Genomic DNA, 11,354 nt, shown 5'->3' with positions numbered 1-11,354 from the left:
GGTTGCTGAGCAGGCGGCCTGGAACTTCATAGTGGGTTCTGGGCTTCTGACTCACTTCTCTTTCTGTTGCTTTGTTGCAGGATTACCACAACGTTCGCGCGGCCACCTTCAATGCCAATGTCCGGGAGCTGGACCGACGGACCGCTGACTTGACGGAAAGCCGGAGTAAGCACTCCATCTTCTCTCTCTGCAGGGGCGTGTCAGCGCACCCGCGGGCTGTAGTCCCCGAGATGCGGGCCGACTGCTGAGTAGTCGGGTCGGATCTTCCGGCAATTGTTTTTCTTCCTTCTTGATTGTTGATATCTTTTCTTTCTTGTCCCTACAAAAGCTAACGCCGCCTTGCAGCAGCAACTGGGCGAAGCCAACACCGCGTTGCGTGCCAAGGAGGACGAGCGCAACAGGGCGGCCCAGGAGCACGACCGCCTGGCCAAGGAACTGAAAGACCAGGCGGAACTTCACAAGGCGGCCTGAAGAAGGCGGAAGGCAACGAAGCCAGGCTCCTGGCTGAGTTTGAGACCGAGCGCTCAGGTTGGGCTGAGACGGAGGCGGCGCTGACTGCCGGCTATGGCAAGATCGAAGACATAGTCGATGGTGAGCTTTCTTCTCTTTCTCTCAGCTGTCGGCTGTTAAGTGAGCCGGCCTCTAGCTTCTGATTTCTGACTTATTGCTTTGCTTGCGCAGACTTCTTCCCCGGCCATTCTATCACCGCCAACCAGGCCATTGAGGCTCGCCGCGAGGAGTGAAGGCCGGAAGGCGCGGAGATTGCTACCAACGCCCCTCGGACCCTTGGCGAGCAGCTCCTTATTATTCAAGCTCGTCTCCAGCCGGCCCACCGGATGCTCCGCCGGCTACAGCGTGCTGGGGCTCAGGCGATCTCCGCCCTCTGGCCAGACAGGAAAGCCCTGCGCACCCCCGGTCGGACCGCCGACTGGTTGGAAGTGATCGCCGACCGTCTTGAGGCGTGGAAGGGCTCCACAGCCCGGGCAGGAACGCGGCGGGCCTTGGAGTTTGCCAAGGCATGGTATCCTGGGCTAGATCTAGCCCAGCTGGCCATGTTTCGGCAGGAGGCCAGCGCCGAGTTGGTGGCGGTGGAGCGTGCCCTCGGTATCCGCGCATCGGTGATCGGTGAGTACACCAACACCGGTGTCTTCGTCCCTGAGCTGAACGAGAACGGCGCCGAGGCGCTGCCAGAATGGTCCAGACTGAACCCAGATGATGGTGAAGACTCGGCAGAGGAAATCGCCTCGAGCGACGAAGGTGAAGACGAGGAAGACGAGGCTGATGAAGATGGTGCGCCGGAGGTCGGAGTGGGCGGCCAGCCTCAACTCGGCCGCGCCTCTAGCACCGAGCCGCGTGCAAGCACGCCTACTGTTGCTGAAGGCGACCAAGCCGAGACTCGCCAGCCGGCCACCCCACCAGTCGGCACCCCCGACTCGACCAACCTGCCGGACTCGCCTACTGCTCCTTTGGTCTAGGCCGCCAACTTATCGTAGCTTTTCCTGCTTAGTAGTCTTCTCAACAAACTTTTGTTAAATTTGCACAATTCCACCCGCAGGGTGTATTCAAACTATGTTGAATGTTGGCCAAGGGCCTTTTGGTATGTAAATTACTTCCCTCACAAGCTGTGTTTTTGCCGAGTTCCGACTTTTCTTGCTTTTTGTTCCTTGGCCTTTTCCTTTGCCGCCCTCCCTTGGTTCTCCACTTGCCAGCCAGACAGCCGCTCTGCGGACTACGGCCTGGTCAAGGACTTCACCATTTTGGGAGGACAAGTACTTTGGCCGGCTGCCAGCAGCCAGTCGGTGAGGCGAGGGCCCGGCTTGTCCTATGTCAATGTTTTGGTCCTTAGCAATTTTTCATGTGAGCACTTGTTTCTTGCCTTTAACTCTTGCCAATCGAATAGTCGCTTTGCGAGCTGCGGCTTGTGGCAAGAGAGGGCTTAGGTGCTGGCACATTACTTGTCCGACTGCAGGAAACACTGACATAGTACAAGGCGGCAAGCCCCCGGGCCGACTCGTCGAACCCGGTTTTAGGCAGAGGAATGAAATAACACATTCATAGGCATAATACTTATCATATAGATAAAAAGGGGTGGCCCCCGAGTGCTCCTCGAGGGACCCAAAGTTTCTCGTACTTAATACAAAAGGTAGCGTGGTACATACTGCATCAACTATAAAATCCTCGAAGGAGATTTGCATTCCATGGGCGCTCTGTTTCCTTGCCGGAGTCATCCCTCTTGCGCACCCTGGGCTTCTGGGCATCGATTAGGTAGTAGGAGTCGTTGCCCAAGGCTTTGCTGATGATGAAAGGGCCTTCCCAAGGGGCCGAGAGCTGGTGCTGGCCGGCTGTTCGCTGGATCAGCCCGAGCACAAGGTCTCCCTCTTGGAAGGATCTTGGCTTGACCTTCCGACTGTGGTAGCGGCATAGACTCTGCTGGTAGATGGCAGACCGGCTGAGTGCCAACAGCCGGCCCTCTTCCAGTAGATCAACACCGTCTTCTCGTGCTTCCTTTGCCTCCGCCTCAGTGTACATGGTGACGTGAGGTGAGTCGAACTCGATGTCAGTTGGGATGACGGCCTTGGCACCATACACGAGGAAGAAGGGTGTGAAGCCGGTTGACTTGTTCGGAGTGGTGCGCAGACTCCAGAGGACGGCCGGCAGCTCATTGAGCCAGCAGCCGGCCGAACGTTCCAGAGGCTCGACCAGTCGGGGCTTGATTCCGGACAAAATGAGGCTGTTTGCTCGCTCAACCTGGCCGTTTGACTGTGGGTGGGCAACGGACGCTAAGTCCAGTCGGATGCCCTGCGTCGCACAGAAACGGGCCAAGGCGCCTTTGGCAAAATTTGTGCCATTGTCGGTGATGATGCTGTGAGGTATGCCGTACCGAGTGGTGATGTCTGCGATGAAAGTCACAGCAGTCGGACCGTTCAACTTCTTGATTGGCTTCGCTTCAATCCACTTGGTGAATTTGTCCACGGCGATAAGCAGATGAGTCATGCCGCCGCGTGCTGTCTTGAACGGTCCCACCATGTCCAGTCCCCAAACGGCAAAAGGCTAGGCAAGGGGAATGGTCTTGAGTGCAGAAGCCGGCAAATGTTGCTTGGAACTGAACTTCTGGCATCCCTTACATTTCTTGACCAAGTCTTTGGCGTCTTCCAGAGCAGTCGTCCAGAATAAACCATGGCGGAAAGCTTTGGCAACAAGTGATCTTGAGGCCGCGTGGTGGCCACACTCGCCTTGATGGATATCTTTGAGGATTGCTTGGCCCTTCTCTGGCTCTCCGCAGCGCTGGTATACACCAGTGACACTGCACCTCACGAGTTCCCTGTTGACGATGGTGTATGCTGCTGCCCGACATTGCACCTATCAGGCCGAGATCTCATCGGTTGGCAGCTCTTTGTTCACCAAAAAGTTGAGGATGGGATGAGCCCATGATGGTGCTGTGATTTCCTCCACCGTTAGTACTGCCACTTGTATTGGGGTGGTTGGGTTGGGAGGTGGCGGGTTGGAGTCGGCCGCCGCTTGCTGTGTCGTTGAAGTCCCCGAGCCGACTGTTGTAGTCCCCGGGCCGGGATCTGAAGTCCCCGGAACGGGTGCGACTGCTGTAGTCCCCGGGCCAGGATCTGAAGTCCCCGGGCCGGGTGCGACTGCTGCAGTCCCCGAGCCGCCTGCTGAAGTCCCCGAGCCGACTGCTGCGGCCTTTGAGTCGGACCCGACTGTTTCAGGAGCAGCCGGCACGAAGATAGAATCTGATTCTGGCGAAAGCTTGATGGACGGCTTGAGGAGGTGCTGGAGGGACACGCCGACTGGTATGGCTTGCCAGGTGGAGCCAATCCGTGCCGGCATCTGCTTGTTCGTTGTCGTTTCGTGGCACGTGAAGGAACTCGCACCCTTCAAAATATCCGCGGAGTTGCTGGACGAGGAAGCGGTAGCTTGCCATGTTTGCATCCTTGGCGTCCCAGTCACCAGACGACTGTTGGACCACCAAGTCGGAGTCACTGTAGCACAGAATCCGGCGAATGCTGAGCTCTTTGGCAAACCGGAGTCCGTGTACTAGTGCCTCATACTCGGCCACATTGTTGGAGGCAGCAAAATGGATTTTGCAATGTGTATCTGAGCTTGTCGCCTTTGGGAGAGGTAAGGATGATGCCGGCTCCCAAACCGGTGCGCATCTTCAAACCATCAAAGTGCATCCGCCAATGGGTGGAGTCCGGTGTTGGCGGCAGGTACTGGGTCTTGGCCCAGTCAACGAGGAAGTCGGCCAGCGCTTGAGACTTGATGATGGTGTGAGGCTGGTAGAAGATGGTGTAGGGGGCCAACTTGATGGCCCATTTGGCCACTTGGCCTGAAGCATCTCGGTTGCCTATGATCTCAGCAAGCGGAGCAGTGCAAACAACTGTGATGGGGTGCTCTTGAAAATAGGGCTTTAACTTCTTGGCGGTAAAGTGCACGCCGTAGCACATCTTATGGTAGTGGGGGTAGTTCTGCTTGGAAGCCGACAGCACTTCACTCAAGTAATACACCAGTCTCTGGACCGGCTGAACCTTGCCTTCTTCCTTGCACTCAACTACTATGACTGTGCTGACCACCCGGCTGGTGGTGGCGATGTAGACTAGCATGGGTTCCTTAGCAGCCGGCGCGGCCAGGACAGGCGGCGTGGTCAACATCTTATTGAGCTGGAGAAAAGCCTCATCCGCCTTGTAATTCCACTCGAAGTGAGTGGTTTTCTTCAAGAGTTGGTACAGGGGAAGGGCCTTCTCGCCTAGCCGGCTGATGAAGCGGCTGATGGATGCCAAGCAGCCGGTGAACTTCTGGATGTCTCTCAGTCGGGTAGGCTTCTCCATCCTCTCGATGGCCTTGGTCTTCACAGGGTTGCACTCAATGCCGCGCTCTGAGACCAGGAAGCCAAGGAGCTGGCCGGCTGGTACTCCGAACACGCACTTCTCTGGGTTGAGCTTGATCTGAAACCGGCGCATATTTTCAAAAGTATCCTTGAGATCTTCTAGGAGGGTCCCACACTTCTCCGCCTTCACCACAACATTGTCCACATAGACGTGGGCGTTTCGGCCCAGCTTCTTGAGGAGGCACTTCTGCATGCAACGCTGAAACGTGGCGCCGTCATTCCTCAAGCCGAACGTCATCGTCAGGTAGCAGAAGGCTCTGAATGGCGTGATGAAAGAGGTCTTCAGCCTATCAGCCGGGTTCAACTTGATCTGGTGGTATCCTGAATATGCATCCAAAAAACTCAACAGATCGCATCCGGCTGTGGATTCTATCACTTGATCGATCTGTGGCAAGGCAAATGGATCTTTGGGGCAAGCTTTGTTGAGGCTGGTATAATCAATACACATGCGCCACTTGTTGTTCTTCTTCAGTACAAGGACTGGGTTGGCCAGCCAATCCGGATAGAATACTTCCATAATAAAGCCGACTGCTAGGAGCCGGGCTATCTCTTCATCGACAATTCTTCTCTTCTCCTCCGACAGGCGGCGGAGGGGTTGCTTGACCGGCTTGGCGTCAGGTCGGACGTGTAGCTTGTGCTCGGCGAGATCAGTCGGAACACCTGACATGTCCTTAGGAGACCACGCAAAGATGTCCCGATTCTCACGGAGGAAATCGATGAGCTCGCTTTCCTATTTGCTGTCGAGGTTTGTACCTACGACAGCGTACCTTTCCGGGTGCTCCGGGTCCAATGGTATCTTCTTTGTCTCCATGGCCAGCTTGAAGGAGCCTTCAGCTTCCGACTCCTTGGGATCAGGGGACATGTCCAGCTGCTTGCCGGCCATGGCCACAACCCGGTCAAGGAGTCGCTTCTTGGCGGCAATCACAAGGGACTCAGCCAGCCGACTGCTGGCAGCTGCACAGGCGGATGACTTCTTGTAATCTCCGAAGATGGTGATGATCCCTTTGGTGCTCGGCATCTTCATCTTAAGGTAGGCATAGCGCGGTATCGCCATGAATTTGGCCAAGGCAGGTCGGCCAAGCAGTGCATGGTAAGGGCTCTCGAGGTCAACTACCTCAGACCAGACGGGCTCTCAGTGGAAATGATCTTTGTCTCCAAAGAGGACATCTATCTTGATCTTGCCGATTGGTGAGTGCGAAAGGCCGGGTACTATGCCATGGAAGACAGACCGACTGGGCTGGAGCTGCTTCTGTTTGATGCCCAACTTCTCCATGGTATCGCGGTACAAGATGTTGATGCTGCTACCGCCATCTATCAGAACTCAGGAGAAATGAGCTGCTCGTCTTTCTGTAGCAAAGGTGGCATCCAACACTAGAGCGTAGGAACCCGGGGAAGACATCACTTCCGGGTGGTCAGCTCGGTTCCAACTGATCGGCCTCTCGGACCAGTGCATGAACTCTGGGGCTTCAAAAGCTACATCATTCACCTCTTGAGACTGCTGGCGTCGGCTGTGCTTGTCGTCAGCCACACTGGTGAAGACGATGTAGGCTCCTTGTTCTTCTGGGTACTCATCTTGAATGGCAGCAACTGGCCGGGCCACCTGCTACGGAGGAGGAGGCGGCGGCGGCAGCAATCCTTCGCCCTTGGAGATTCGGGTGAGCCAGTGACACTTCCGAGTGTGGTTGGACGGCAGGGCGCATCAAGGGTTTGCTCATAGGAGAAGGCGGGCAACCAATTTGACTTGCCGCCCTTCTGACGCTTGGGAGCAGGCTGCCCATCCGGCTGCTGGTCTTCGACTGTCGCCACCTGCCGGTTGCTGGAAGCCGGCTGTGGCGCCTTGCGCTTGTTGTCGTTCTGCTGCTGCCGCCGACTGGTGTCACCAGCCAGAGTCCGAGGGGCCTGAGGAGCCACTTTGCCGGAAGCATCAACTTGAATCTCCGCCTTCATGAAGGAGTCGGCCGTGGCATACTTGTCGGCTATGATTAGCAGCTCGTCGAGGGTTGCCGGCTCGTTGCAAAGGAGTCGGTGCTTGAGCAGGGTGCCTTCTCTGCACCCTGTGGTGAAGTACTCGATAGCCTGTACCTCATGCACGCCTTCGCAAGAGTTGCGTAGCTCGACCCAACGCGTGAGATAGTCGCGAGTCGATTCGTTGGGGCCTTGGACGCACAAGGAGAGCTGGCGGGGCTTGGGCGGCCGCTTGTACGTGCTGGTGAAGTTGCGGATGAAGGCTTCAGTGAAATCTACCCAGTTGTTGATGCTGCGGGGTTTCAGGCTGTTCAGCCATGTCTGGGCGGTGCCCTAGAGCATGAGAGGAACATATTTCACGGCAACGCGCTTGTTGTCGTTTGCTATGTTGACGGCCGTGGAGTAGTCGACCAGCCAGTCTTCCGGCTTCACTGACCCGTTGTACTTGGGAGTGTCTCTTGGGAGCGTGAACCCTTTGGGGAAGGGTTCATCGTGGATACGGGGGCTGAAGCAAGGCGGGCCCAACGCGTCTTCTTCTTCTAGCGCCAGGGATCGATTGAGACGGTCGATCCGGTGGCGGGCATCGTTTTCTCCGATTCCTTCTCGGGGGCCAAGCCGGCTGCCGAGACTCGGATGATCAACAGGCGGCGGGGAGACGTGCCTTTCTCTGCGCTGAGGAGGCTGATAGTCGCCTGGTCGTTCCACTGCTCGTGGGCGGCCGTCTTGGTCACGCTCAATGGAGATATGCGTCCGGCTGCGGCTTGCAGCCGGATCTCGGTCTATTCGTCCGTGGGTGCCGCCAGTCGACGTCCGGGATGTCGCGCCGTGCTCTCGGCGAGGGGGCTGGTTCTCAGTTTGCAGGCCGGGCTCCACCACCCGGTGGCCGGCCTCCTGTTGCGCAGCAGCCGCATCAAGGAGCTGCTACACGCGCTCCATCATGCAGCGACGCTCGTCGCCCTCCAAGTGCTCCAGCTCTTCTGTTGCCGCCTGGGCAGCTCGAATGTTCTCCTGGGGCGTGGCGTAAGTCGGGCGGTCAGCCCCCGGCATGCTGGCAATGGCGGCTCCGCATTGCCGGATGGCGCCCACGCGGCTGGGCTCGCCAGCAGCCGGCATGCCACCGATGGCGCGGCCGACTTCACACTGGTAGGACTCAGAGAGGCGTCTCATGGTGGCCAACTTCTTAGAGCTATCGAAGAGCGCTTTGTGATGTGCCTCCAGCGTCTCGCCATCAGCGTCTTCGGGGATGGGTGCGGCCAAGTCCTGCAATGCTGCCTACAACGGATCCTAGCCGTCCTCACCAGAGTGCTCGCCATGGCCAATGACAAGCACCTCCGTGACGGTGCTGCCGCCACTGTCCGCGCGAGGAAGCGGATCGTCGATGACCACCACATTGGTGGGGAACGCGTCGAGCGATGCCGTGTCGGAGTCGACGAGCATCGGGTCGGTGGAGCCGATCGACTCCAAGTCGTAGGCCGGCTCGTTGGCGATGTGGAGCTGGTCGAGGAGGCTGACAAGGCGGCTCTCGGGGCCATCTGTACCTGCGTTGGATGCAGGCTCGTCGGAGAGGCGGATCTCGCCAACAAGGTCAGCGAGGCAGCTCGCCGCGCAGGCGACCTCCACGCCATGTAGCGCGTCGGCGCAAACGCCGTCTGGCGTGCCGGGCTGGCTGCGCTCGCCAGGAAGGAAGAGGGTTCCCGTCCAGAACAGATCTCCGGACGACGGTGCACCTAGCCCCATGGTGGGCGCCAAATGTCGGGGTTTTGGTGCGACATATGCCAACGGGTGGCTTATCATGGTGGGGGATAGTAAGACGTCGCCGGTGCCAGGAAGCGGGATAAGGCGTAGACACGTACGCCGGCAAACTTTACCAAGGTTCGGGGCTCTCCTAGGAGATAACACCCCTAGTCCTGCTCTGCGGGGTCTCCGCATGATCACTATCTCAACAGGTAGCTACAAGTTGCTCCTTGAGCTGTTTGCTAGAGGAGGAAGAAGGGCAAGGCTAGCTCTCTCCTCTCTCTATGTGTGTGTGTGTGTTTGGCTAAAGATCTGAGCCCTTTGCATGGGTGCCCTGGGGGGTTTATATAGGCCTAACCCCAGGGGTACAATGGTAAATTGGCCGGGTGTAGGCCCCGGCCGTCAGTGTCTCTTGTGGCCGGCTTCTCTGCTGGCTGCTGGGGCCCGCCAACTGGTGGGCCCCGCCGGCTATCTTGTACTTGGCCGACAGGCCGTGCCCGCCGCTTGCGGGTCTTGCTGGCTGCTAAGCACTGTAGTCGTGCTTCTAATGACGCTTGCTTTGTCGGGGAAGTCATGGCTACAGTTCCGCCGCCTGGCGGGCGTTCACTGTAGCCATTCCCCATCTCTTCTGGTTAATGGTGCACAAACTCCTAGGAAGGGGGAGGGCCGCCTTCTGGGTGCCGACCTCCCCCTAGGCTGACTGGCCGGGGCTTGCCGCCTTCTGGTTTCTCACGGGCAGGTAGGGCCCGCCACCTGCAGGCCGTACCGACAGCCCGTCGTGGGAGCATGGTCCCCTCTGACTCGGGTGAGGTCACGCGCGGAGTGGCAACAGTGTCGCGTCGTGCAGGAGATCTCCTGCTGGTACGGCGCATTGTGGCCACGACTTGCCCTGGATTCAAGGGTGGCAGGCTTCGCCGTAGCCACACCCCGTCCCGTCGTGTTTATGAGGGCGCAGACATTGAGGGCGCCTGGGGCCGCCTGCTAGGAGCCGGCCTCTCTGGAGGCCGCCTGCTAGGAGGCAGCCCACTTCGTGGTCGTCTTCTGGGGTCCACCGCCTTCTGGCAGCCGGCCGCTTGGACCAGCCGGCCACAAGAAGGTGGCGATCAATCTTTGATGCTCGAGGGGCGCAGTCGGCCCCGATGTCTTGAAATGCCATGGGGGGCAGATGAGGCTACCCATGGCCAATAACTCCGACACAAGATATTAATTTTTTTCTAGCTAAAAATGGCTAGTCCAGCTATACTTCTTTTTGAGGAATAGCCAGGCAAGGTCAACTTGTCATTCTCCGCCCTGCTGGGCTGCAAATCTTTCCTAGGAGGGATGCATTAGGCTTAACAAGAAAATGGGCTTTAAGAAATAATAAATGGGATGTAATTATAAAAACTAGGCAGTAACTATAAAAAAATGCACCAAACACGTAATTAGTTTAAAAAATATTATTATTGGATTTTGAAAATTTTAATTTCATTAATTGTTGAGCGCGCAATATTTCGTTGAATTTTTACGTAATACAAATTTATTTTGAAATTATATTTAATGTGACTAGAAATTTCGGGATAAAAATATTTCGGATCCCATCAAAATGTGGGAAATTTTATTGAATTCTGTTTTGAGCGGTTGGTTCAAATTATTAATCGTTGTCCTAGCTAGAAAATGGGTTGTACTTTTAACAAACTGTAAATGGGCTGTAGTAAATTCCATTAGAATTCAAAAATGGGTTGTACATTCTTACAAATCGCAAATGGGCTATATGTTCTCTGCCACACTTGTGGGCCTACTAGTTGACGCGTCCCCAAAAAAACTAAGTTGATGCGTATGCAAGGCTTTGTCAACTTATAGTCAACACACGGTTCTAGCAGTAGTGGCCATTGGATGTCCATCCAACGGATGCGTGCTTCTTCTTGAATCTCGGATATTCTTGCTTCAGCCGCCCCAAAAATGATTCCTCCCCCTGACATCTGAGGCGCACCGTTTCGGAGGCTGACCTGTGGGCCTACTAAGTTGACGCGTACCAAGGGCTTTGTCAACTTAGTCAATATAAACGATTCTAGCTGCACTGACCGTACGATGTCCATCCAACGGCCATAGTGCTTCTTCAACCTCTGGTCTTCTTGCTCCAGCTGCCCAAACCAGCGCCGGTCATGCCGCCTGCTCCTACCTCCCGTGTTCGGCTGTGCTGCCACTGCTGGCTATGCCATCCCTCTATACTCACCCACACCTCCTGTTATTCTCCGGTGACAGCAGCCTCACACCGCAGCCGAAGCAGTCAACCCACATACTCCCCTCCGCGTGGGCATCCACTGCCGCGTCTTCCCCGGCTCCGCGTCGTTCCCTTCCTAGGCCTCGCCTTCGTCCACCGCTTGGTGCTCTCGGCGCGGCGTGGTCAACGTGGTCAACGAAGGATAGCCATCGGAAGAGGACTTTAGTCGGTGAGGCTGACAGTTGGACCCACCAGCTAAATCTTCGAACACAAGGAAGTGCCTCCTTATTACTAGCAAAATAAAAATGATTCCTCCCCCTGACAGCTCGGACGACCAGCTATATCTTCGCACGCAAGGAAGTACGTTCTTATTCTCCCTGACCGCTGGGACCCACCCGGTCAAAGCGTACGTAGCGTTGTCTGTCTGGTCATGAACGTGTACGTACATACTGGTCGATCGGTCCCTCTGCAAGTATGAACCGTGGCTGAGTAAGTAGCAACACGTGTTGTTGTAGAGCACCCGACATAGCAGTTCACGCAGCCCCGTCTAAGTCC

The 11,354-nt window shown here is 56.5% G+C and overlaps 1 protein-coding gene across 1 annotated transcript; it reads right to left on the bottom strand.

Annotated features, from left to right (window-relative positions):
• Positions 1 to 5,630: 5,630 nt before the first annotated feature.
• LOC109748770 (uncharacterized) lies at positions 5,631 to 5,954 on the bottom strand. Its single transcript, XM_020307793.1, has one exon. It carries the CDS (start codon positions 5,952 to 5,954, stop codon positions 5,631 to 5,633), a length of 324 nt encoding a protein of 107 aa, XP_020163382.1.
• Positions 5,955 to 11,354: the final 5,400 nt, after the last annotated feature.

The sequence above is a fragment of the Aegilops tauschii genome, chromosome 5 (genome assembly GCF_002575655.3).
Source record: "Aegilops tauschii subsp. strangulata cultivar AL8/78 chromosome 5, Aet v6.0, whole genome shotgun sequence".
Taxonomy (NCBI): Eukaryota; Viridiplantae; Streptophyta; class Magnoliopsida; order Poales; family Poaceae; genus Aegilops; species Aegilops tauschii.
The sequence above is the reverse complement of the archived record's forward strand: the minus strand, read 5'-3'. Positions and strand labels throughout refer to the sequence as shown.